The sequence below is a fragment of the Dermacentor variabilis genome, chromosome 2 (assembly GCF_050947875.1).
Source record: "Dermacentor variabilis isolate Ectoservices chromosome 2, ASM5094787v1, whole genome shotgun sequence".
Taxonomy (NCBI): Eukaryota; Metazoa; Arthropoda; class Arachnida; order Ixodida; family Ixodidae; genus Dermacentor; species Dermacentor variabilis.
In genome coordinates, this window is record NC_134569.1 from 144,482,328 (window position 1) to 144,509,971 (window position 27,644).

The window sequence follows — 27,644 nt, forward strand, 5'->3', positions numbered from 1 at the left end:
ATCGACATAATTATGTTCGTAAGACTGCTACACCCCTATTGTCGACAATTTTTGATGTCGTAATCTGCGCGATCGCTGTTCAAATTTTCTGAATAAACTTATGGCGTAAGTACTTAATTTGGCACATGTGCTACCCTTACATTACGCATTTTTTTTCGACTACAGCGCTCTTCTTTGCAGCGGCGGGCGTAGAAGCGTTCTCAACTGGCAAACAGTTTAAGCTTTGCGAATACAATTTTTCCGTCAGATTTTTCTTGCGCCACAATTTGTTCGTAAGTTCGCTGAGTGAATTCCGCACAAGAATATGCTTTTACTCGCTAATACGTTGCCCTACACCAACCTGGCCAACCTCCCGGTCACGGCACAAGTGGGCAGGGACGCTATAACGTAAAGCTATTCGAAATTTTTTTATTCCATTTCTGCGATCAGTCCACGGTGATTGGTCAAAAGAATTTAGGGCTACCCGCACTTCGCCTCCCACTCACGCGACGTCACGTAGACGGCGAAAACGTCCCATCTGATATGATGTGCGCACACTGATTATGCATGATTATACCTAATGAAAGAAAAATAATTATTTCTGATTGGACGCCTTTTCGCCATAATACTCTGCCGTTGATCGAACGTTTTCAGACTGCGCCTAGTTCGCTTGTGTGTCATGCGACGTCACAAAACCGCGAAGACTTTCCGAGTCAAAGCGACATGTACCCATTAAATACGCATTAACATGCGTATTTAATGGGTACATTAACAACAACAACAAAACTGAATTTTTTTCTTCATAGACCGAGACTGCCCCGTTCCGAAAGAAATAGGAGATGGCTGGACGCCGATTGTTCTGGCACTACCTACTCCAAGCGGCCGGGGAGCATGGATTTATTTGCGTATATAAACATTTTTCCGTGGCAGTATAACGTTATCAAACCCTTTCGGCACGCAGACGGCATCAATTTTCCAAAACTTCTTCGCTGAGAATCCATTCTGGTGGCATTTTTAACGTTCCGTTGCGTGCCGCCGCGATTTTTAACCAGCCGCTGCAAGCTAAGTAAGGGAAAGCGGACCAATCGCAGACGCCGGCCCCACCCTCTTCATCCGATTATCTACTTTCACTGTGTTGACTCAGCCCCATCGAACCGCTCTCCGCTGGAGCATGCTCCTCGCCTCTTTTTCAGCCAATTCTATATGACAATCTGCTCAATGTAGGCAATGCTATTCGCTTTTAAAGAGAAGAAAGTTACCTCCTATAAACGAGGAGCGCGTTTGATTGGGCTTTTCTAACAACGCTGTGGGTCACCGCCCGATGCTTGGGTTTTGGTTACGTAAATTTGACTTCAGGAGATTGAGATAGAAACAGATTGCAATAGTTTAACGTTATAGGGCCCCAGGCTTACAAAGAGCTAGTATGTACTGAGGAAGAGATGCTGGCATACAGATAGCTGCACTAGTTCATTGGCACCTGTGATGTATCCGCCTCTATAAGCTGTCAGTCGTCTTGTGTAGGTCAAACGAGAGTTTCGCATACACCAATTTCTGTCAAGAGGTTCCACGGTGGATTCCCTACGTGTGCCGTCACTTGTTTAACAATTTCCGGATGGCTTCAAATAAGATTTAGTTATGCTCGGGACTTCACGCGTATATCTTACAAATTATGCAACAGGGCTGATGCACGATAATGCAATGACACGCTGGATAACGCCTTGAGCAAGGAGACGTATATAGAAATTTGGATGCACCTCGAGCAGACAACTATGCATTTCTTTAAATCATTAGCTTAGTATTCAACAAACATGAGCGCTCGATGGTATATTGAATTCGTGAAAATTCGTGGTTATTTTTGTTTACTGTAGACTTCGCTTCATATTTAACAGGCCCTGCGGAATCTACGCAAATATCGCGGTCAAAGATGCTTCGTTCAGTATATATCACGATGCAGTTGCTTTTTGATCTGCAACACTTTCTTCAGTATAACTACTTCATATATTAAATCAACAATACGTGGACGTAAGGTTGCTTTAAACTGCGCATTATTTGTGCGCCTTTGTGCTTCCAGTAGGCGACGTAGGATGCCCTGGTCGCGAAAGCAGTAGCCTGTCATCGCTGGTCGCAAAAACTTGTGAATACATTCAGCACCGTCCATGTAATAGTGACGTTGTAATCTGCTGCATAAACGGAAAATATTAAGTTACTTTGGATTACTTCGCGCATACCAATATAGTTCTTTTATTTGTTACACAATATATATTATTGAGACGGCAATGATATGGACACTTGAGGCGCACTTCTTCCGTCGCCGCCGCCGTGAGATTCCGTATAAAGTCCAAGGGCGATAAAATCGTCGCCGCCCGCCGTATGCTATAGATGCGAGTGAAAGCGTATGAAGGTGAGCCGGCGAACGCGGCTCAATTTCGCCCCCACTGCCGCCACAGCCACCGCCGTTGCTGCTGCTGTCTGGCGCACCACGTCAGGGCGTGGTTCAAACTGTGTGTATACATGACAGAAGCATGGCGGAGAGGAGAGGCAGTGCGAGAAAGAAACACGTTTGGACCTCCTTTCTTTTGCCTGATGGTGACTCCATATATGGAGTCCGGTCAGACGAGACCAATCGGTCCCATCTAGCGTGTGTCCCGTCTAGCTAGCGTGTTCGTAGCTTTGTTTAATTTTCTCTCTTCAGTTAAAAAGCCACGTACCCAAGCTCTACAAGGGCCGCCACCTTTCTACTCGAATTCCCGAAGGGGAAAAGGGGCGCGATGTTCTTTGAAAGCCGCCCATAGGCTTCTTGTTTTCGAACGCCTTGCGGCATTCGAAAACAAGAGCCGTTGACAGACGTGCACGTGCTGGAAGCTTAAATCACTGAGATACGAACCAACAAATTCTTTTGCTTCCATATGGTTAATTGTTTGTGCGTATACTTAGCGAGATTCTTAAACTGTCGCCTATACAGAGCTCAAAGAGACGTAAATGTCAATGACAAAATTGTATTACCAGTTCGACACGCAGTATTTTCAATTTCTCCAAGGTTTGCTAACGCGAAAGTGGAGCACGAACTGGGCACAGCGTTGAAACCCGCGGCTGAAGGGCACAGCTCAAACGAGGAGCAAGGCGCAGCTCCTGAAGACCGCTGAAAACCGCGGCTCGCGGGCGATTTTCGCAAGCAACGCCGTTCACAGCGGCACGCGTCACGTCAAAACAGAGCACGTGACACGACGCTACGTTTGCGTGCCGCGCGGCCGCTACACCGCCGCCGCGACCACCGTCGCGCCGTCACTTGCACGTGCAGCAGGCTTATTAAGGTCATGTAAGGTATGCTCGCTGGAATGAGAAATACGATGTCCTCGAGAAGCCACATGTGAAAGCATATGTGTGTGTGTATGTGTGTATGTGCGTATTTGTGTGTGTGTGCGAGTGACTGTATGTGCGTTTGCGCGTGTGCGTGTGACTGGAAACCTTTGTTATTCACCACGAGATTCCTTTTTAACAGCGCTGCATAAATAGGAATTGCAGCACTTATATTTCGCTCAGAAAGTATACGACTCCGATCGGAGACTGCAAGCATTATGCTGCAAATCACGGTCGTCGCTCTGCTAGCGGTACTCGTTTCAGCTATATACCTGTGAGTAAATACAGCAGATATGTTTGCTATCTTTACCATGCTATTTATACCTCTACCATAGTACACAACAGTATGTGTAGACTAGAGGAAACTGCGTCTGACTAGATGAAACTGCGAGTGAAACTGCCTCTCTTTACTGAGGAAAAAAACTGTTCTGCTTTATCCAGAAAATTATAGGTTCATTGCATGTATTGAAGTTGCTTTGGCAAAACGCAAAATGTGCGTCACGTTACGAATGCGAATCGGGGCCATCAGCGGCATTTCGTACACATGCCGCCTAGGTGACGCCTCGAAGAAAATGGCAGGTTGTGGAGAATGGAGCCTCAGGTCATAATGCAAAGCACCACTTCGCCCCGCATTCCGTGGAAAACATTATGCCGTAGACAAGGCACAAAAGCAGTATGCATGCAGTGAGAGTGGGCCATGTGTACGCTTTTCCGTGATCTCGAGCCCAACACCTGATCCAGGCAGATAGTACAGTGACGCGATTCGGTCGCCGCTGGCATGTCCTGGGCACTTTTTCCCCCTTAGTACAATAACTGATTGTTTAGCTTTGTTACCTTGCCAGTATTTCTGTGGCACTAGCCTTTTTCTGTTCCTATCGAAACACGTGCTCCTGTGTTTGATATACACTATATTTTGTTTCAGGTCACGCAGAAGGCGGTTTTCGTTGTTTACAAAGCTCGGAGTTCCCGGACCTACCCCGAACCTGATAAGTGGCAACATACCAGAAATCAAGGCTCAGGTAAGTCTATACGGTGAATGGTTGGTAAATAGAAAATACAAATACCGCACGTACTCTACTATAATGTGGCCTAGGTTGTAACGCAGACCCTAGGTAGGCTTAGCGAGCAGGACCAAGGCAGTAAAGCAGCAATCATGGAGCTAAGGACACTGCTGAGAGACGAATTGTTGATTGTTGGTGAGGAACTGGGCCCAGATGTACGCAAGGAGATGCTATAATCGGAATCATTGCAGCTAATTTCCGTACAGGCCAGTGAGGAAGAAATTGAAATGGGGTTCAAACTTCTGAAAAAGACAGAAGAACGGTAGAGAGAAGAACGGGACAGAGAGAGAGAGGAGCGCGATAATGATCGCGTGTTAAGAAAAACGCAACTTGAACTTGAAAGTAAACGTTTGGAGTTGTCTCAAGAAAGTGAAGGGGCTCTTGGACGATCAAGTGAGGCAGAATCATACCGCATGGACAGGCTATTAAAGTCATTTGACCGACATAGGCTTGTTCCTAAGCGATTTTGAAAGGACTTGTGAGAAGATGAACTTCGGTCCGAGTACATGGCCACAGTGGTTGCTGTCTATGTTGCCGTGTGAGGCGGCGGAAGTAATCGCCAGACTCAGTGCACAGGATGCATATGATTATGCGAAAGTTAAGGCTAGTCTCCTGAAGAAATACCGCCTTTCAGCCGAAGCTTTTCGGAAAAGGTTTAGGAGCACACGCGAGGAACATAGCGAGGGGTATCCTGAGTTTGCATATAGTTTAAAGGCAAACTAGTCGAGTGGGTGAAAAGCGCGGAAGCGGACGAGAGCAGAGACAGGATGATTGAATGCATGTGTCTAGAGCAGTTTTACAAACGCATCCCACCGTCTGTGAAGCTGTGGGTGCAAGACAGAGGAAATGTAAACACTGTGGAAAGGGCGGCGCAATTAGCTGAAGAGTACGCAACGCGTAGAAAGCTGAACGTCGAGGACGGTAATTGGGACGGTAGAAATGGACCGCAGAAATCATTTCCGTTCAAAAGGGGTTCGCAGACTAGACGATCGGAGCCTGTAGCCGTGGAGAAAAATCCCTCAGAAAAGAGCGAGGAGAAATCATACGGGGAAACCGTACAAAAATAGCAGAAAAGAAAATTCGAATCTTTTAGACACATCTGCTACTAAAGTGCCACAAACTGGGACATACCGCTGTGAACTGCGGAAAGCCTAGCGTAGTTTTTTCCTACGTATATGAAAAACACGAGAATATGGAAATTTTAAGCCCATATCTTCACAACCTGCAAGTTAATGGCAAACCATGCCGGGGACAAAGAGACAGTGCCGCCACGATGGGCATTGTCCATCCGTCTTACGTGACGGTAGATGACATCACTGGAGAAGTAGCATGGATCAAACAGGTTGTAGAAGAACACAGCGTGTGCCTGCCCATGGCCAAAGTCAAAATCAGTGGACCATTCGGGGAGCTAGTGACCGAGGCTGCAGTTTCCAAATTTTTGTCAGTGCGGTACCCGTACATTTTTTTTAAATCGTTCGAATCGGTTACTGCGTGACTTAAAGGGCTTAAACTGGGAGAGGGCGTAGTACAGGCATTGACGCGAGGCCAAGCTCGTAAAATCGCGTCGCTTTCGCCTGAAAATTCACAAGCTGTTCCAGCGGAAGCAGCAGAAGAGATAAATTCAATAACCGAATCCGAGCTATGCTCGAGGGATGAAAAAACAGTTGAGGAAAGCCTGCCAGCTGACCAGCTCACTGAAAGCTTATCGCCAGGGTGTCAAATTTCACCCCTGCAGGAAGAGCCCGCTGATGCACTCGCAAGCCACACAGGGTCATTACTATCACCGGCCTCAAAGAACTTTGATGAGCTCTTACGTGTGGACAGAGAGACACTGGCAGCCGAGCAAAAGGATGATGACAGCTTAGCTAAATTACACCACACAGCTAAAGAAGGCACTGCTAGGCGCAACGTGACGGTACAAGAGAGAGGAGGATTGTTGTATCGGAACAACAGAGATCGAGAGGGTAGGATTCTAGATCAGTTAGTCGTACCTACTAAGTACAAGGAGGACCTTTTGAGTCTCTGTCATGGAAATGGGTGGTCCGGCCACCTAGGCAGAAACAAATCAAAGGAAAGATTGCTTATGGAATGCTACTGGTCTGGCTGTTTCAAAGACGTAGAAAACATTGTAAGATCATGCGACGCCTACCAGCGCTCGGGTAAACCAGGAGAAACATAGAAACCTCCACTAAAGGTAGTGTTCTTAATAACAGAACCTGGTAGACGACTTGTGATAGACATGGTAAGGCCTCTACCAAAAACAAAATCGGGTTACAGGTACCTGTTTACCATGCTGTGTCCGGTTACAAAGTTTCCAGAAGCAATCCCTCTGAAAGAGCTCAGCTGCACCGAAGTAGTGGACGCGCTTTTGACAGTGTTTGCACGGGTTGGGTTTCCAACCGAAATTCAGGCGGATCAAGGGTCAGTATTCACCAGCGCACTAACTTCTACATTCTTGCAAAAGTGCGGGGTAAAGTTGATACACAGTTCGGCCTATCACGCTCAGTGAAACAGTGTAGGGAGGTGGCATTCAGTGCTTAAGCGAGTTTTGCGTGCGCTCTGTTACGAGCACAAGGAGGACTGGGAAAACTGTCTGCCGGCAACTTTGTTTGCTTTGCGAACGGTTCCACATGAAGCTACAGGGTTCTCGCCAACTGAACTAGTGTATGAGACGACACTCCGTTCTCCACTGAGAATGTTAAGAGAGATGTGGGAGGAAAGAATAGAGAGTCCAACAGTGGTGGAATACGTGCTAAATCTGCTGGAAATGCTAAGCGCAACCCAAGAACTAGTCGAAAAGAACGTGGGAGTAGCTCAAAAGAACGCCAAATTCTATTACGACAAGAATGCGAGGCTTCGTACGTTTAACGCAGGAGACCAGGTAATGATCCTCAAACTTTCAAGAAAGAACAAGCTTGAAGTTCACTGGGACGGGCCCGTTAAAGTGCTGCACAAAGTTTCAGATACTAACTATGCTTTGAAAATGCCCGGTCGCATGAAGTAGGTGAGCATATATCACTGCAATTTGATGAAGCCGTATGTAGAGCGGAGCGGATCCGTTAACTGTATCATCAAACAGCAGGATGGCACTAGTACCAAGTTTAAGGAGTATAAGACGACCTTCAACTCTGAAATCGGCCTAGAAGAAGTAGTAAAACATTCGGTAAGCTCGCACGCTCTAAGGCCCGAGCAGCTAGATGAGCTAAAAGAGGTGTTAGGGGAATATCTCGAAAGATTCAGCGATCGTCCGGGTAGAACCGAACTAATAACGCATGAAATAGAGCTGACATCAACCGAACCCGTAAGATCAAAGCTTCACATGGTGTCTCCAAGAATGAGAGAGATTATGGATGCAGAGATACAGCGCATGCTAGAGTTGGGAGTTATTGAGCCCGCTGAGAGTGACTACACGTCACCGCTAATACTGGTAGAAACCCCTAACAAGGACCCTCGCCCGTGTGTTGACTACAGGAAGTTAAATGCAATCAATAGGGATCAGCTGCACCCGATACCCAATATTGAGGAACAAATTCAAAGAGTTAGCACTGCTAAATACATTTCAACTATAGATCTCGTATGGGGGTACCGGCAAGTTCCCCTTTCAGAAAGTGCCAGCCGCTATGCCGCATTCATCTCACCTGTACGCACTTTTCGTCCTCTCGCACTCAGCTTCGGGCTGAAGAACGCCCCGTTTAGCTTCTCTAAGTTAATGGATATTGTCCTAAAAGACTTGCAGGAGTTCGCCTTGCCATATCTTGATGATGTAGCTAGTTTTTCGAACAACTGGAAACAACATGTATCGCGCCACAAACAGGTGTTCTCACGGTTAAGGGAAGCCGGCTCAACGATGAAAGCGGGAAAGTGTAGATTTGCTTGTTCACAGGTTACTTATCTGGGCCATGTTATCGGCCAGGGCACGAGACGGCCGGCCGAGCTGAAAAAAAGCTACGACTGGAGAATTTTCTGAGTGGCGCACGTAAACAGCCCTCCGTTCATTTTTGGGATTTGTGGGGCACTATCAACGGTACATTCCGAATTACTCGCAAATGGCAAGTCCTTTAACGGACGCCCTCCGAAAGGGAGCACCGAGTAGCGTACACTGGGATAAGGACAAAGAGAAGGTTTTCCAAAGTTTGAAAGCGCTATTGATTTCTCGTCCTGTGCTTCGCGCGCGGGACTACACAAAGGAGTTCATAGTTCAATGCGACGCAAGCGACAGAGGTAAGGGCGTGGTACTTACTCAGGTCGGCGACAATAATGAGGAGCATCGTATTCTGTATGCCAGCCGTAAACTCACTGTAAGAGAGGAAGCCTACAGCGCTTCAGGGAAGGAATGCGCTTGTTTTGTTTGGGCCACCCAGAAGTTGTGTTACTTGTACGGAGCGAAATTCATCTTCGAGACCGACCACTGTCCTGTGACGGGGCTCATTTAAATCTCACACAAAAATGGCCGCTTGCTCCGATGGAGTCTCACTCTCCAAGAGTACAACTTCTCCGTTAGATATAAGAAGGGAAAGTTGCTTAGCAATGTAGATGGTTTGAACAGGCTAATTTTAATTCTGCGTTTAAGGGTCCCGCCTACATTTTAGGGTTACTACAGTTCAGTTTGTTAAGCCAAGTAGATCCCCTCTCATTTAGCAGGGTTCCCTCCATGATTGCTGAATTTTTCAGCACGAGATTGCTTCAACAATTGGTATAGCGAAATGCAGCATTTTTTTTTGTTTCTGCACTTTTGTTCTCTTTGAAGCCTAGCGGGTCTAAAGTGAGATCCAAGATACGTCATCTCGGCGCAGCGCCGTGTTGTGGGCTTCGTTTTGCGGTTGCCTGTCCTTGTTGGATGTTTTGGGGCGGGGACATCATTACACAAGTGGTCACTGCGAGCCAAAGCATCACCCCCTGGCCACGAACAGTTCTCTTCCTGCCCAGTGGTTGTCAGCGCTGGACAGTCGAGATTTTTGGGCCATGGAGGCGCTGTTAAGAACGGCCCAGCTGAGGTGCAAGTTTTGCCAGCCAGGTGCGAGAGCGGCGTCGACTTTTCTTGGAAAGCCCCCGTACCAAGTCAAACGGCGTCACTAAGTCCACTGTGTCCGGAGAACAATACTCCGCGTCCTCGACCCTTAAGTCGCGGGAATGCCGAGATGAGTTCGACGAAACAGGCTTTGCGACTGAACACGCCACCGCCGATCCGGTCTGCCGTGAGCAAGGGAGTTCCCGAGGGAACGCATTTATAGGCACCTTCCCACGCACCCTTCAAGACGTAAGCCCCGAGTTGTGCGAAGCCCGTCCGGCCTGGGTGGGGGCAGTGAAAGCTGTGCGTACGTGTGTGTGTGCCCTCCCGCTTAAAGGCGGCTCGTCTTCGATGACTGGTCGACCGGTTCTCACACCTAGGGATCGAGGGAGGTCCGAGTGTTTATAAACCGCTGTTGTGCGGCTGCTCTGTGTACTTTCTCTCGCAGTTCATGCTAGACTGATGAACTGCAACGTCCTGATGTAGATACTGTAAATAAACCCATATTCCTCGTTCTCGATGAGAAGCAGTCCTTCCCTTCAACAACGTCCTCAGCGTGGATAAGTTGGACGACGGCATGGGCCACCTACATCCAATTCATGCCTGACTCCAATCTTGACAACGGGTTACGAGCGGTGGGATTGACCTCGCAATCCTCACAGGGCGTCACAAAAAAATCCTAAAGTGAGAGGTTACCTAATTATGGAGGGCAACATTTTCTTCTTGTATAAGTTGACTCTCACAGATTGAAATTGTGACATAAATCAGCGGAGATAAAGATGACTACCCTCACTTGTTTTGGTGGGGGCCTGAAAAAAACCTAAACATGTCATCGCACATTATTTTCATAGCTCTGTCAGGAAACGTTGCGCCACTGACAACCTCAATTTTTGTAGTCACGCGCCTTGAATGTCACAACAGATCTCGAGCCAAATACCCAAGGTCCTTGGCTGGTGCGAAGTTTCTCACTGGCAAGTTACATTCTTTAGTATTGGCGTTGCTATCACAATTTACCGCATCTTGTTCTTACAAACAGCTCTTGTGCACGAAGTGTCTCTCAAATACAAACACTGGGGTTTCGAAAACGGACATCATGGTTGAAGCAGTTTCAGCGAAGCTCTGGGCGACGTGGAAGAACTGCAATAGGCTCTGGTCCCGGCGAATTAAATAACTCATAGAAGCGTGACGAAATACAAAGTAAGCTAAAGAGAGAAGGCTCAGCACTTGACCGTGTCGCGGTATGTTTCAGTGTTCTCTTCTGCCATGTCGTGGTCATGACAGCGCGCTTTCCAAAATACAACAAGTAGACAGCAATGTGCGGCTGTAGCACTCGCACGTTTTATTAATGCGTATCATTATTTGGCACATTCCCGGCACTTAGCCGTATACTGGGTGATCCTCTTGAAGTTTTCTTGTATAAAAAAATTACAATTGCAGACAACATAATTCCAGTCCTTGAACTAGATTATTCAGAGGGGCGGACATTACTTACACGGGAAACTGAAACACATATTGAACTAACAAGAAAATTACTAAATAACTGTTTCATTTTTTACGTCATGGCACATATTGCAATTCACGAATTGTAGCTGGGGAATTTGAAAGGTGTATACAATTAGAATGAATTTCCAGAATGACACAAGTTTGGAGATATATGCCATCGAACTCGGCGTAAAAATGCCCTCTTCCACTTACTTTTTTTAAAGAAGAATCTGTTTTATTCATTGAAGCATAAAAGTAACTGGGACGTCCACGTATCTAGTTTCACACTTTTCGAACTACTATATCCAAACTGGTGTCACCCTGGAGATACATTAAAAGTGTGCAAGCTGACAGGCTACAATTAGTCAATGGCAATATAGATCGCAAGGTTGTTGAATACGAAGTTAATTAGCAAATTCTTCGTTAGTTTGATACGTGTGTCGATTTTTCATGCTAGTAACGTCCGCCTCTGGGAATAATCCCGTTTAAAGACAAGAATCACGTTATCTGCCACAGGCGATTTTTCAAATTCCGGACGATTTAAACATGACCGCCCCATATATATCCGGCATTGCCACACTTAGGACCCCTTTAACACGAACAACTGCACGACTGACAATGCATCTAACAACTTCCTTCGTGCACAGCAAGATTATGCTTTAACATCAAGGCCACAAACCTTGGCGGCGGATGGCAAACATCCTTTCTGCCGCAGGCGCCACGAGAATGATCTTTTTAGGCGCCAAGGTTTGTGAGTGGCGGCGCTGGCTAACACACTCTGAGTTCTAGTAGGAAACATAAGTACCCAAGAAAGTGGACGGGAAAACGGCGCCGCGGTGGCTCAATTGGTAGGTGCATCGCACGCGTAATGCGAAGACGCGGGAATGTTCCCTACCTGCGGCAAGTTGTTTTTCATCCACTTGCATTTCCATTGATTTACCATCTCTTTAAATCGTTTAATAAGTACAAGTAATTTCCCCTGCGTTGTGCTTGGTGTCAATGTTTGTTGGCTTCTTATGATATACTGATATCTTGAAGTCATTCTCTCAATTTGTTTTCGTTTGTTTTTTTCTCTAAAAGAATATATTACGGTTGACATGCTGGTGACAAGCATCGCCAACGTTTCCATTACGCGCAATATTAGCCATGAAACGTATCGGTACTCGAGGCTACCAACGAACATTTTTAAAATAGCTTTCCAAGAGTGCGAAGAGACGCTCAAGAGCTACAACCTCACCGCTCAGCTACGGGCCGTCCAGAGGGCCCGCGGCGCGGCGATCAGGCATGGCCTGCCCGTCCTGACGTGGGAGCAACCCGCGGCGGTTCCTCCCTCGTAAGGGGGTTTCGGAGTCGCTCCTCAGGACATTAATAAAGTTCACTGCCTGCCTGCCTGCCTGCCTGCTTTCGCGTTTGTTTATTTCCTTCAATCACATCTGCAGAAATCTATTGTAGATTGGCTTTCGTGGTTATGCTTAAATATGTACTGCTTATACATGTAAGCACCTTAGAAAAAGTGACTGTTTATCTCATGGCTAACTTTTTCACGTGAAAAACTTTATTTTGGTCGCAGGGATCAGCAGTCGCCTTTAGCAACTGGATAAAGCAGTACGGTGATATAGTTGGGTAAGTCGGCTTTTTTTTCGTACTCTTGTCGCATAATCAATGTTATAGCATGTTCCGTAAGACGCGCTAGTTTTCTTACCTGTTGACTGGTGGGGAGCCTTCCATCTGTGGAAGATGTTGCGAGAGGCTGACCGTCTGTCGTGTCTTGTGTCTCAGGAAGCAAACGCTGTACGGAAAAAGCACTTTCTTCATGCCGAACAGCAGCTCAATACCCTTCATCCAGCAAAATTTCTTCACACAAAGATGTTTTTTGAAACTAAATCAGTTCGAACTTTCGTAACTGATGCTGTGTTGCATGTAATCAGCCGAAGGGATCCACAGCAGATTTTCTCACCAGAAGCTGCCGCTGCAATATTTGCTATTTGCAGGGCACATGTCTTTATACCTGGGCCCTTGTGGCTCTCATGAGGCAGTAGTTCTACGGTCAGTGACACCATTTATGGTCATAGCGCACTTTATAACTTAAAACAGAAATATTTTATGCATTTTACAGCAATTGTTTTAGGCTTTTCCACAGCCGTATTACACCCTCCCTTCGAAATACATTCCTCCATTGAACACTACATCAGTTGTTCGGTGCTCATTGGCCAGAACTGGCCCTAACGCCATTAGACCCCACGCCATTAAGGCGCGTTCGTTCTATCAGACGGACATTCGGTTGCAAATGTCGGCCATTACTTTCAAGAAAATCCCACTTCGTCAGATTCGTTCAAGATGCTATGAAATTACAGCTACGAACATTGGTTGGCCGATGTCGCTCGGGGACGCGATGTAAATAAGGGCGGAATGAATGCAGCAGGGTTGTCCGAGAGTCCTAATAAGTGTTTGTCAAACACTCGCAAAGGAAATGAACATATATTCTTCTGTTTATGACGGCATTCTGACGTGCAGGCGTGGCATTCAAGATCGCACCGGTATTTCTGATCTTGGAGGCCACGAGGCTGGTATATCGGTTCTGCGGTAATCCGCAAGGTGCAGGAAGTTTTATGGAAAGAAATATTGTCATCCAACTAACATTAGTCCAGAAGTGCAACGTACACTGCTCCTCTGGACATGTTCAAATTCTGCCATATTGTCGAATTCTGTGATGGCGGCATTTTGAGCCAATCAGAGAGGCCGCAGCAGCCCTGCGGGCAAAGAAGAACTGAGAAGATGGTGAATTCGAAAATTTGGCAGGCTTTGACGGAGTTCAGAATAATACCCCTAGCACCAACTACAAAGAAAGCTTCGCAGTTGAAGAAAATTTGTTCAGGTCCGGGGGCTGGAAGCCCGCACAAGTTTCTTTCAAAAGCCCTCTGAGCTGCTAAGCTTTCCTTCCGAAAAGCCCCTATGGGTTTCCCCTGTGTCGGGCTACTCTTCGGCGCCTGTTGCTCAGTTGAGCGTCGGCGTCCCTCGGCGTAACCGCGCGAATGCGCTCGTGCTACTGCTCTCGCGTTCGTCGTTTCTTCCTCCACAGCTCTGTGGACGAAGAGACGGCTCCGACGCCGCTCATCATGCCATCGTTCCCGTACTTCCCCTCTCTTCGCGAAGGCACTGACGACATTGGCCCAGTCAGTTGGTGTGGTGATTTCGGTCTCAAATTCTTTGCGTCAGCAATCGCCAAAAGAAGAAGAAGAAGAAGAAGTTTATTTACCACATAAGTACACTGATATATACAAAGCGGTAGGGATGGCAGGATAAAAGCTGCATAACGGCAGCTTGACTAGTCCCACCTCCCCATGAACAACAGGCAGCAACATGGCAAGATATTCGTAGTACATTCTTGCGGCAAGGTCAATATATACATATTCACAGACGCATATATATACACATATTTATACATATATATACACATATTTATACATATATATATATATATATATATATATACATATATATATATACATACACACATGCATATACGCATACATGTATGCATGAAAACCTGAAATCACAACTTAGAAATAGCAAAGAAATACTTTTCAACCGACAAACCAAAAAGTTAATTATTCACAGAAATTTTAGCCGTAATGTGCTCTTGGATATATAGCGTATGTTTACATCATTTAGACTATATTTGTTAAGTGTAGAGGGAAGACAGTAGGAGAGTGCTTGAAGGCCATAGTTAGTCCGAGGGCGCGGGACTTCCCAGTGTTCCATATATCGATTTAGGCGAAAAGGATTCCGCTGCAAGTTCGCGATGTTTATGATATGATTAGTACCCTTAACCATGTCACGTTTAAAAGAACACATAAGTTGATACTCATAAAGGCGGTCTACACGTAAAATCTTGAACTTCCGGAATATGTCACGCGTATGTCCATTGTAAGGTAAGTCTGAAATAGCACGTAAGGCATTCTTTTGAACTGAAACTAAATTACCTAATGATTTCTTAGTACTATTTGACCAGACCAGGTTACAATAGCGCAGGTGAGAAGCAAATAGTGCGTTATAAACCATAAGTTTCTGTGGTATTGGTAGTAGCCTCTGGCATCTGTCCAACATACCTAACGCTTTACTAAGTTTATTTCGTAAGTAATCGGTGTGGTGGTCCCATAGCATCAATTCATGGAAGATAACACCCAATGTTTTTGCTGTAGCGGAAAGTTCTATTTTTGTGTCATTGAGTGTGAGGCATTGGGTTAGATCACAAGGCATGGACTTCGCTCTAAAGAGGACCGCTTTTGTCTTGGAGCAGTTTAACTGGAGAGAATTTTTTACAGACCAGTTATATATCTTGTGAAGTACTTCATTTGCAAAATTGATGAGTTGATCCTCCTTAGTTCCTGAGAAGAATAAACTAGTATCATCTGCGTAAATAATATAGGTAATCGAAACATCAATATTAACAATGTCATTTATGTAAATGATAAATAGAAGTGGTCCCAATATGCTACCTTGAGGCACGCCTTGCTTAATAAGTTTAAACGAAGATAATTTTCTATTTATTGATACGTATTGCTTTCTATTGGTTATGTAACATCTAATTAAATCTAAAACTATTCCGCGTGTACCATAACAATTCAATTTTTCTAATAGTGTTCCATGGTTAATTCTGTCAAAAGCCTTTGAGAAATCTAGGAATACTCCCAATGTTAGTTTCCTCGCCTCTATATTTTTCAAAATTAGTTCCTTTTGTTTAAGAAGAGCAGTTTCAGTCGAGCAGCCTGACCTGAAGCCATATTGACATGGCATTAAAACAGAATACTTGTTAAAAAAGGCAGTCATCCTAAGGAGAATAATTTTTCCTAAACCTTTTGAAAACAGTGGAAGAATTGAGATTGGTCTATAGTTGCTTAAGTTTTCCCTTTCTCCGCCTTTGTAAACCACAGCTACCCTTGCGATTTTCATCTGTTGAGGAAAAATGCCAGAGGTTAGGGAGATGTTGTAAATGTGAGTGAGGCAAGGGGTGAGCAGGTCAATAACAAAAAAGAATTGGTTGTATTTTTAATCCGTGCACATCCTCACTTTTAGATCGCCTAAAATTTTTGAACACATTTAAAACCTCAGTGTCATCAGTCTCATCAATATACAAAGAATGTGTAAAGGGACCGGGCAAATACATCAAGGCATCTTGATCATAAGTGCTTTCAACTAGAGAGGCAAAGTAATCATTAAATTTATTGGCGAGTGCTTCATCTTTCAGAACCTCATTACCAACCTTGAGCTCTTTAATAGTACTGGCGGGTCGCCTTGATGATATAACAGAATTCAGCTTATTCCAAGTCTGTTTTGCATCAACGATACCATCGAACATGGAGTAGTAATAGTCGCATTTAGCTTGTTTTTGCAGCTTAGTCAGGTTATTTCGATATTTCTTAAACCGCTTCAAATCATCTGGGTCACGGCTATTCAAAAACGCATGGTACAGCCTATTCTTTTCATTTATTATTTTGATTAGCTTAGAGGAGATCCATGGCTTGCGAGCGTGTTTAGGTTTTTTTACGTGCCTGTAAGGAAAGTGTTTTTGGTATACTGTGCACACGATCTTAATGAAGCGGTCATAGGCGCTATCAGGTGATGAAGAGGAGAGTATGTCATCCCAGCTCAACGAGCTTATTTCGTCACGAAAGCAAGAAAGAGATTGTGAATTAATGTCTTGGAAATAAATGTCTGATTTCACCGGGTGCCTCTGTTTAATCTCAACCGTAGTAATTAGGCAAATTGGTAAATGATCACTGATAGCGATACTTATCGGACCATGGTGTAGTAGATTAGCAGAATTTGTTATAAATAGATCTATCAAGGTGGCTGTAGCAGCTGTAATGCGAGTTGGGGTAGTTATAACATTTGAAAGGCCATGCGAAAGAAGTAGATTTGACAGGTCAGTTTGTTTGCTAGCCTTTGTGAGCATGTCAATGTTGAGGTCACCTCCGAGTACTAATGTATAATTATTTTCATTAACAAACCAAAAGAATTCATCTAAATATTGAAGAAACTTGTTGATGTTGCCGTGAGGAGGTCTATACACAACAGTAAATAGAGAGTTTTCGAACTTGAAACACATAATTTCAATGTCTTCACAGCATCGAGACCATTCATCAATATACTGATAGTCAATACTTGTTTCCACATACATGCATACACCACCACCTCTAGTTTCTCTATTTATATAGGCCACATTATACCCATCAATATGCACTATATCGGTTTCATTGCAGTACCAAGTTTCAGTCAACATAATGACAGAAAATTTAAATTTAAATTCATCTAGAAAATTCCACAATTCGTCTTCTTTAGAACGTATGTTCATATGCAGGAAACTCAGAGTCGATAGGCGCTGATGCGCCACAATCGTGCTTAATTCAGAGGGACTAGTAGTTTTCAGAGCCATTTTGAAACTTAATTCTCAGGAAAAAAAGACAGCCATTGCAATGTAGAAACAGTGCCGTTGGCATAGACGAATAAGACGTTATATATGCATGACCAACTGCTGAAGAGAATATTAAGCGGAATTTAATTTTTATGTGGGTGACGCCCTCAACCGCAGCACTGTAGCAAGCAAGAACAAATGAGTGCAACACTGATGTGCTATAGACTCTAAGGTGTACAATATTGGTCAAAAGGTTAACGTTCATAAAAATAACTGTTTCCGACAGTAGTTTAGAGCTTACATACATAAGGACACTATCAGGCACATTTGCTAGGTACGAAGCCGCATAGATTCGGAAAATGTGCGTGGGTGTCTGAAGAATCGCTCCGTTAACAGTTTTCAAAAATATCGAGAAAAGCAAGAAGAACCATAGGTTCCTAGATTGTTCTTGAGCCATTCTATCTGTTGGCACCATGACATAAATGGCGTTGAGTATGCAATAGCGGGTAACCTAACGCACCTTGTCTAGGTCCGAGTCACAGGTAACATGTAGGACAGGCGAATTTTCAGACTTCCGCATCAGGATCTTTCCCTGTGACACCCACACAAACTTCCATTCTTTTTCTCGCCTCAGTTGTCGAGCTCTACCCAATAAACGCTTGTTTTCAACGCACAGATGCTCATTGATATATACAGGATTACTCTCCTCAAAGCCCAGGGTCCCAGTGCTTAACTTAGCGGTTCGCGCAGCAGAGAGTACTCTGTCTCGTGCAGACCTAGTCGAAAACTTTATGATCACGTTTGGTTTATTTTTATCTTTAGAAGGGACACGATGTACTACATCAATGTCGTTGTCCGTGACACTTGTGCCTATACATGTGGCAATTTGTCCAACACTTCTCAGATCTTCGTTTGCAACTAACGGTAGTCCTTTAACCTCAAGGTTCATGTTCCTGCTGTATTCTTTCAGCTCAACTATTTCTCTCTTTGCTTCTTTCAGTTCTTTACTTAGTTGCTCATTTTCCCTTTTACATCGCTGATTTTCAGCCGTCACTGCAGTCAGCTCGCGACGGAACGCGTCAACATCCTTCTTGAATTGTTCGAAACCATCGTTCATAAAGCCAATGGAGTCGCGAATGGCTCCAAGTTCACAGCGAATCTCTGTATTGGAGTTAGCAACCCCACCGACGACATTTCTCATGTCCGTCGCAAACGCCTCAAGCTTAGCTGTCAGTTCAACTAACACTTTTGTGACGTCCTTTATAGTACCTGGCTGCTTATCAGCAAGAGACTGCGACATCGCGCAGGCTTCCAGAGCCAGAACCCTCCATAGCCTAAAGGCGGCACAGATATGGCATATACGACACTCTAACCAGTAGTCACAACAAGGTAAAAGCACTACAAGACTCGTGGCAGCAACAGCGACGACAGGGGAGGAGCTATGCTACAGCACAGAATAAGAAATGCCACCAACCTGCAAAAATCCAGACAAGTTTATTAAATGACGTGCGTACGTTGCCGCTGCCGCTGCCAGAGTGAACCCAGCTTTCCAGTGAAAACACCGCCCCCAAGACAGAAGCGACAGAAGGCCGTGGTTACGATACAGTCAGGCAGATGGCGGGACACGCAGAACAGTCCTGGTCCTGGTAAAGGCAAATGGAACAACGGTGAGTTGCTCACGTAGTCTGTTTTCTTGAGAAACAAACAGGCAGCCACGGCCCAGTTCGGATCCTCTCACAGGTTTAAGATGAAGCGCCGGCCTCTGCAAAAATCCACACAAGTTGATTAAATGACGTGCGTACGTCGCCGCTGCCGCTGCCAGAGTGAACCCAGCTTTCCAGTGAAAACACCGCCCCCAAGACAGAAGCGACAGAAGGCCGTGGTTACGATACAGTCAGGCAGATGGCGGGACACGCAGAACAGTCCTGGTCCTGGTAAAGGCAAATGGAACAACGGTGAGTTGCTCACGTAGTCTGTTTTCTTGAGAAACAAACAGGCAGCCACGGCCCAGTTCGGATCCTCTTACAGGTATCGGATGAAGCGCCGGCCTCTGCAAAAATCCACACAAGTTGATTAAATGACGTGCGTACGTCGCCGCTGCCGCTGCCAGAGTGAACCCAGCTTTCCAGTGAAAACACCGCCCCCAAGACAGAAGCGACAGAAGGCCGTGGTTACGATACAGTCAGGCAGATGGCGGGACACGCAGAACAGTCCTGGTCCTGGTAAAGGCAAATGGAACAACGGTGAGTTGCTCACGTAGTCTGTTTTCTTGAGAAACAAACAGGCAGCCACGGCCCAGTTCGGATCCTCTTACAGGTATCGGATGAAGCGCCGGCCTCTGCAAAAATCCACACAAGTTGATTAAATGACGTGCGTACGTCGCCGCTGCCGCTGCCAGAGTGAACCCAGCTTTCCAGTGAAAACACCGCCCCCAAGACAGAAGCGACAGAAGGCCATGGTTACGGTACAGTCAGGCAGATGGCGGGACACGCAGAACAGTCCTGGTCAGGTATCAGATGAAGCGCCGGCGTCTGCAAAAATCCAGACAAGTTGATTAAATGACGTGCGTACGTCGCCGCTGCCGCTCGAACCTCAATGCACTCGAACCTCAATGTCCGGAAGGCTTCGTCCGCTGCATACCGAAGCATTGACGGACACGGATTAATGCAATTGTCAGTCTTGAAGCTTTGATGTGAAATCAATACCTTGACGTGAAATCGTGCCTAGATTTTGAACCCGGAAGCTCTGCTGGGCGTTTCACGATGCAATAATGTAACAATTGTATTCTTCTCAGTGTTAGAGAACTAAAGGTGTCGGGTTTTTCATCGCTCCGTGCGCGTCTTTTTTTTAATTTTTCGTATTTTTCTGCCAAAAAGAAAACACGAAAGAAACCAGTTTTTTTCGTGCCCCTCAAAGTTTCATGAAATTTTACATCTCTACTCGGGTCAGTTAGAGTTTTGAGACGCTGTGTTAGACTGCACTAACTTATGAATTGGCTCACATGTTTTTGCCTCACTGCCCTTGGAGTCGGCCCAAATTTTTTCATCTGATGGATACCTGCTAAGTGCTTCAGGTCCACCTATAATGCTATCCCATTGAAATGCCACACTCCAGCAAATCCTCTTAAACTGAATTCACATTTTGTTGTTGTTGCCTTACTTAGTGCGAGAACAGCAGGCTCTCGCTACGGCGGCAGTTTGTTCTTGTTCTTCTTCGCTAGTGAAATGGCGCAACCTACTCTGAGGGGTCGGCCCTGAATCACGCGGTATCCGCTGAAGAACTTCGTCTTTCCCTGTATTGCCAGCACTAAACACACATGGCAATCAGAAAATAAATAAAAGGATTATTCGCCATGGTGTACAACGTACGTTCCCACCTTCGTTGCATAGATTGTAATCCTCCACCTGACCCAAATAATAAGTTGCATACTCAAACGTAAATAATTAGCTAATTATACACATAAAGATAGTCGGCGTAACTCAAGACGACTACAAGAAATATGATGTTGGTCTCACTCGTTTAAGGCATACCACTCCATATTTAATGTTTGGTTCTAGTTATGTGAAACAGGTGGTGTAATCTTGTGTCTTCTTTGTTTTCTACAACGTAGGTTCTTCAATGGAGCGGTGCCTTTTCTCCTTGTTAAGGATGTTGACCTGTTGAAGAAAGTGCTAATCGAAGACTTCCACGTGTTCCCTGAGCGAGGGGTTCGTTGAATTTCCATTTTTACTCGCTTTTCATTTTACCGAGACGAGACTAAACGCTATCAAGATCGACTCATGTTCACGTATGTGAAGGAAAGTATTGATTGATTTATGATGTTTCATATAAAGGGAATGAGGTGGAAGGGAAAAATAACGTTTTGTTACACGAAAGCTGTGAGACGTCGTCCTGGCGAACGTACCTTTTAAGGCCCAACCACACGCAGCACGGGATACGCGTGTGCGTGCGCGTACGCGGGTGATGAAGGGAGGGCGTCTAGCCACACGATACGCGCACACGTGCGCGCTTCGCTGCGCGTAGCACAGGGCTGAGAGACCAGCGGACCAGCGATGGCGGAAACGGTGGTCTTTGGCTTTGAGAAAAGTTCATCTTTAATTTCATTATGGCTAGCCATTTTTATTTAATTTGTCAATGTTAGAGCTAGTACCATTGTTTTTAAGTTGATAAATGCACGCTGTTCGCATGTACACATCCTTATGGCAAGAAAAGATACATCAATTATCAACATCACGCGTGACAGCGTCTGCTTGCTCACGACTGCAGCTGACATCTGCGCGCGATCACGCCCGACGTTGCTGCCGAGCTTTTTCTTAGCCGCTTGCTTCGTCGGCATCAGCGTTCTCTTCCCGCAATGTACAACATGAGAAGGAACTTTTGCTGCTGCTGCTCTTGCAAAGGCGGCGGGAGCGCAGAAAGCGTCTGCGGCGACGTTGGTGGGTTCGGCCAGTCTTTCAACTGCGTAAAGAAGGACTTCACGGCTGTGAGTAACTTCTTTCCTTTCGATGATCTACAGCGGTAGAACTAGGCGCCAGTGTTTGGACATGGGGACTTATCTTCGTTAGGACAGCAATTACTCATCAGCGTTCTTAAGTGCGCGCATAAGTGAAAGGCTTAATTAAAGTAGTAATGCGGGGTTCGTACTCGCAGTGCGCGAACGCCCAATTCGTAGAACAGCATCACGTCGTCGGTGCAACGTTCGTCCAGGTTGACAGCACCGATCGAGACGATAACGTGACGTACGCGAACAGGGGGAACGACAAGAGCAAGGTGTAGTTCGGAAAGCGCGAAAGCATAGGCGAAGATCGGGCTGATTAGCCGCCGGAAGCATACAGATCGTATATAAATACGTGGTGACGACACCTCACGACGTTTCAACAGCCGTCTGTCTAACCCGTGTATGCCGTACGACATACGGTCATTAACTGTTGAGCTTCAGAGGAGAAGAAGCACTTGATTCTATTTAACAGACAATCTGTAATACTAATTTGGAGCTCCCTTCATTATTAACAGTGGACCATACTGTTTACACAGAGCTTGTGTAGCACCCTCTTTTCTCGCACAAAATTTGTAAGGATTAAGTTTTGTAATACATTTTCTGCTATTGGATATTTTATATGATATCCACATTATTTTTTCTTCATTTGATTCGATATTCGATTCTAAATGTACTTTTCGGTATTAGCACACCCCTACAAAAAGCTAAGGACTGCTAGTTATACTTGAGCCATTATTACAGCACATAGATTCAAGAACACCTTTTTACACGTGTCGGTTGTCTTATGTGAAGCTTGTGGACGAGATACGATTTCCTATATTTTCTGTCTCTCAGAAGTGTGACTATAGAATATGAAGTGTAATGTAATTAAATTGTGACCTGGGGGGCAGGTTAAAATTCTGTGCGACTAATTTCAGAAGTTTGTTGGCAGTGGCCAAGAATATTTTTAATATTCCGTTGACTGGCTCTCCTGTTTTGCCGAACCACCGTTTGTATTCAAGCAGATAAACAAAGCAGGGGGTAAAATTAATGATGCCTAGTGGCTATACGTGGGTGTCAGCGAAAAGTGTACAGCTCCTGATACCTGCGCGTGTATGTGGGCAGGGCATGGTCTCGCTGCCAGGTAAAAATGCACCATTTTTTACAGATGCAACGGATACGTCAGGATTACCACGGATTTTTCTACAAGTTCTTTCGCAAGGCGCCGCAGCTCTTGGACAAGCTATTGAGCTTTGTCGCAGAGGACCTCACACAGCAGCACCACATTCGAGAAACCCCTGGAGCCTGGAGAACGACTTGCTGTGGCATTGAGGTTGGCAAAGGACAGTTGCCCCTAGAGTAATAATGTGCGATTGGCGGAATACAGAACATCTTTCCTTTGTCATTTATTGTATCGTTTATTTTATTTTATTTACATATTATTGCCCTCCGCCTTTTCGAAGCCAAATCAGGAAGGGGTCACAAAACATTGAAGCAAAACAAGAGAAAGAAGAAAACGACTGACAATGAGCGTGCATAAATAATACTAATATATAATAGTAATAATATAATAATCATCTTTATTTCTCTCTTTAAACAGAATACAGAATTATACACAACTAACTATTTATTAACTCATAAACAAATAAAGGAATGGGACACAAAATGCTGATACAAAACGAGAAATTGTAATGATGGCACTGACAATGCGCGTGAAAAGAAATACAAGAAAAAAATAATCGCATGATCAAAGAGACTGAAAGTTTCCACTTACTGCATCACCAGTGTAGCAGTTACGACTAACTTAAAAAATAAACTGCCATCGAATGGCATCGCACAAAAGCTACCTCAGTGCTTTTGACCTTGCGCGACCTGTAAAACATGAACTGAGGAATGCTCGCACATGTAGTATTAAACAAAGGTGGTAGCTAACCTACACAAACGAATTTTGATCGTATGTCTCCGGAAAAGGGCCCCCACAGCCACGGAAATCATTGTCAAGAAAAATCATGTCGTCATAATTAGTATTGAAACAATTGAGACATGCGTACTAATTTTTTTTTCAACTTTCATTCAAGCTACTTGGCATCCCGGCAAGACATAAAAGACGTTGCCTTGACCTACTGTGTGAGGATTGAAGCGGCTAGACTATGCAGTGGTAAGTCATATAGTGACGATCGTGCCTGCAAAGTATTAAACAACTGCAGAACAGCACGACAGCCGCAGAAATTCCTTACATTTTTTTCGGCTTAAGAATTTTTTTAAAGCTCACATACTGTTCACGGCTCCCGTCAGGTAGCCCTGCTTCCTGCCAGAGAAGCAGGGTCATACGTATAAATGTCTCATTTACACGCCGCCTTCAATGTCACTGATTACGTACAAAGACTTTGGCCAAACATCCAATGCAGAACATGCAAAACCAACTCTGGAACTGAGCCACGGAACACCAAAAAAATGCAAGGAATGTGGCTTGTGGATGATAGTTCTGGGAGAGATAGAGGTTGTCTATGGTTGGCAGTGAACCTCGCCTCCTGGCTATGTGGTGGCAAGACTTTTCCCTTTCTGCTACCTCTTCTAACAATAATAACACAATTTGAAAAATGTTTGCGCTGCTAGAACGCCCGACAGGCTTTACAATTTGCAGTATATAACCGAAATTTTCAATGGGGTCTGGTTGAAGGTCCATTACATTTCTTTTTATTTACAGGCATGTACAGGCATGTCTAGATGCATGCACAAACTCTGTATGCACAGGTGGTGAACTCAAAAAGGTTCATTGCTGCAAGACAGGCTGAATGAGTAAACACAGATGAAAGAGATAAACATCTGTCTTGCAACAACAAACCTTTAGTTGCAAGTCAGTGCTTCTTTATCGTAGGTGTGTTGCTAAAACATGTTCACACATCTCTACAGCAGCAATGGCCAGCTAACCAGGCCCACAGATATCAACGTCATGAAATTCTAGAATAATACTGCACAAAAATATGGATACAACACAATGTAAAATGAACAAAAAGGAAGAGCTGAGGGGTTTTAACATGACAACAACAGACAAGGAAACGTATATAAAACATAAATGTATATAACTGTCGTTTTATTCGTAATGTCAACATCACAAGGAGAAGGGAAATGGAAGTGGACAAAATATAACTTGCCACTGGTGGGAGCTAAAACCAAAACCAATTGAGCTGGAGGCTATTCCACCTTGAATTTCTTAGAATGTTTATGTGTACTAGATTAGGCTCTTGGAGCGTTCTTGCACGGGTAACACTGGCTAACAATACCAGGGTGAGATCTAGTACATGCACATAGAGGCTCAAGAAAGTTTGCAGAGGGATAGCCATTGCTGCAGCTGTACTGGTATAGCAATTCAAGCATAATTCAAAGGTTGTGGGTTAGTCTCCTATCAATGGCAAGTTACCTTTTCATATACTTTCATTTTCCTCTTTATTTTTCCATTTCGATATCAAGTAATTAAATTTATCAATGATTTCCTTTTGTTTCATTGTCTTTTGGCTTTATTATACAAAAAGTATACATTAATAAACATTAATCTTTGACTTACTTTCCTACTTGCATCAATTTAATTTTCATATCCAGATGCTAATCCTCACTGACCTCTCTCACGTGTTTGAGCAGAGAGATGGCAAAAGTTTGAGGTCGTCCTGTGGTTTGCATCTTTTGATTGCACTTGAAACATTGCCTAATTCCTCTAATATTAACTGACTCTCATCTTTCTTTTTACTTTTCCTCCCTCTTGACGTTGCTTGAGAAGCAATGCTTCCCAACGTATCCAGCATGCGACTGCCTGCTGAAGCCAGCGATGCTTGTGACTGCGGCCTGCTGTGGTGTACCTCAGAATCCTCAGGAACCAGAACTTCTTGAAACATCGGTGATTCAAGAGATTCCAAAATGTCCTGAGACTCCACAGACTCAAGCGATGCCGAAGACAGAGTCTATGCTGGCACTTATGACTCTTCACTTGACGGTGATGGCACTTCAAGTGTTGCCAGATCGGAAAACTTGCGCATTTTTTGTTAAGATGTCTGCAGCACTTCCCTCCTCACTCGAAGAGGGCACCGGTGGAAGGTTGGCGGACATCTTGCATGTGAGCGTAATAAGGTTTGCACATATTGTCAGTGTGTAAATAATGTGTCAGTCTGGATGCAAAAATATATGAAGGCTGAAATCCGTCGACATTTGTTTTAGTGTGTGATTTTCTTAAAGAACACTCAAGCTCCGAGTCAGTTTTGTAGGGACAAAAGTGGCTTGCCTACACAACCAGAATGAACAGTTTCTGCATGCGCTGAAGTGTAGCTTTTGTATCCTTTTCTGTTTTTGCTTGCGATGCATTTAAGCAGTTCTTATGAGATCTGCATGCCTAAAGCCTAGTGATTACTTCTACTCAAAACAGTGCATGATATTTGGAATGTTTCAGTTTTGAAATAATTAGCAGCAAGCATTCCACTACATTTAATCAGTAAAACCATTTAATAAATTTCATGTTCAAAGACCTATGCTTACAATTTCTAAACATAGAGTAGTAGTATTGTTAGGTCTTGCTTTAGCATAAGGCTCCCTCCTGTTCTAGTTTTTTTGCTTGAAACGTTCTTGGCTTGTTACTTTGCTTTCCGTTCACTTGTTTGTAAACTTCATCTCATTCTAAACAGTTTTTCTTGACTGAATGTACGTCTAAACGCAGTGTGAAGCTGTGTACGTAGAAATCAGTGCATTTGTTGTTTTTATTTAGGAACTTATGCATAATAATGTTTCTTTTCTTGCCATCTGCCTTGTAAAGGGTGTTTTGGCCCAGCAAAGCTGTTCTTAGCGAGCAAATTCTTCCAGGTTTCTTACAGCCAAGCTTTTTTCGCCTCTTCTCTGGACTTTCCCACCGCTACTCCTACTGTCTTGCCAAATAGCTATTACTGAATGCCTCATACTGACATTAATATAGTCGCTGAACCATTGTCATCCCAGATGACTACTGGCTACTGTCTTGCACGAGTGACCAGTACCGGACGTAATGCAAATACCAATTAAAATGATGTAACTAGATCGTGGTTTCGGCATGTAAAATTTCAATAATAATTTTTTGCACAGTGCGAATCTGTTTAACTGGATCATCTAGTCCTTACTTGGGAATTTTGCTAAGCAGGAACAGCGTTCTCCACAAACATCGTGAAAGCTTCGCTTAAACCAGTAACCACAGCACCTGGGATCTGCAGAATAACCGCAGGCTGATAATTAGGTAAGGACACTGCTGAGCAGACACGAAAAGAAGAATTATCAATTACACAGCTGACAATGTCGTCAGTAATATGGTGCATTTATTCCTACGGCATGATGACACTGAATGAATCCCTAAGCAAGCTAGGTAATACTTGAGGGTCTGGGATGAAGCACCGATTTGCACACTGCTGGCAAGCAACAAAATGCAAAACTAAAGCTGTGCATTGCAGTGCCCAAGGCACACGTGAATATAGCAACATTCAATACTCGGTTAAATACTGGCCATTGGCTTGCACGCTGCCTTGTAGGATCAGTGCACAGAAAAAAAAGAACTACTCGTATCTTTTGTGTTTTGTTTTCGTGTGTGCATCATGCAAGGCCTTTTTTTATTCATCCTGCTAATTTGTATGTGATATTCTCTGTACTTCTGTCTTATGGTTTATTCTTAGGTTTTTATGCGCTATTTTACTTGTTATTTTGTACCTGCATTTCTGCTTTTTCTGCTCCCTACTGCAAAGCCAAACTGGCTTTGTGCGTACCTAAATAAATAAATATACAAAGCTATCCATGTAGTGCTTGTATGTCCCCTTACCGGATCCCATTTAACGAAATATGCGATAATCGGAGCAGCGAGGC

The 27,644-nt window shown here is 44.5% G+C and overlaps 2 protein-coding genes across 2 annotated transcripts in view; both read left to right on the top strand.

Moving 5' to 3' along the window:
• The first annotated feature begins 3,418 nt into the window (after nucleotides 1–3,418).
• The window catches only part of LOC142572814 (cytochrome P450 3A31-like), a 60,072-nt gene continuing 35,846 nt past the window's right edge, over nucleotides 3,419–27,644 (top strand). The window contains exons 1-4 of the mRNA XM_075682186.1: nucleotides 3,419–3,610; nucleotides 4,259–4,355; nucleotides 12,458–12,510; nucleotides 20,913–21,009. Coding sequence (XP_075538301.1) covers nucleotides 3,555–3,610; nucleotides 4,259–4,355; nucleotides 12,458–12,510; nucleotides 20,913–21,009 — 303 coding nt within the window. The 5' untranslated portion in view covers nucleotides 3,419–3,554. The remainder of the gene's footprint in view (nucleotides 3,611–4,258; nucleotides 4,356–12,457; nucleotides 12,511–20,912; nucleotides 21,010–27,644) is intronic.
• On the top strand, nucleotides 21,576–27,574 carry LOC142572815 (uncharacterized). Its single transcript, XM_075682189.1, has 4 exons — nucleotides 21,576–21,785; nucleotides 22,948–23,112; nucleotides 23,858–23,937; nucleotides 25,555–27,574. Exons 1-3 carry the CDS (start codon nucleotides 21,657–21,659, stop codon nucleotides 23,915–23,917), a joined length of 354 nt encoding a protein of 117 aa, XP_075538304.1. The 5' UTR covers nucleotides 21,576–21,656; the 3' UTR covers nucleotides 23,918–23,937; nucleotides 25,555–27,574.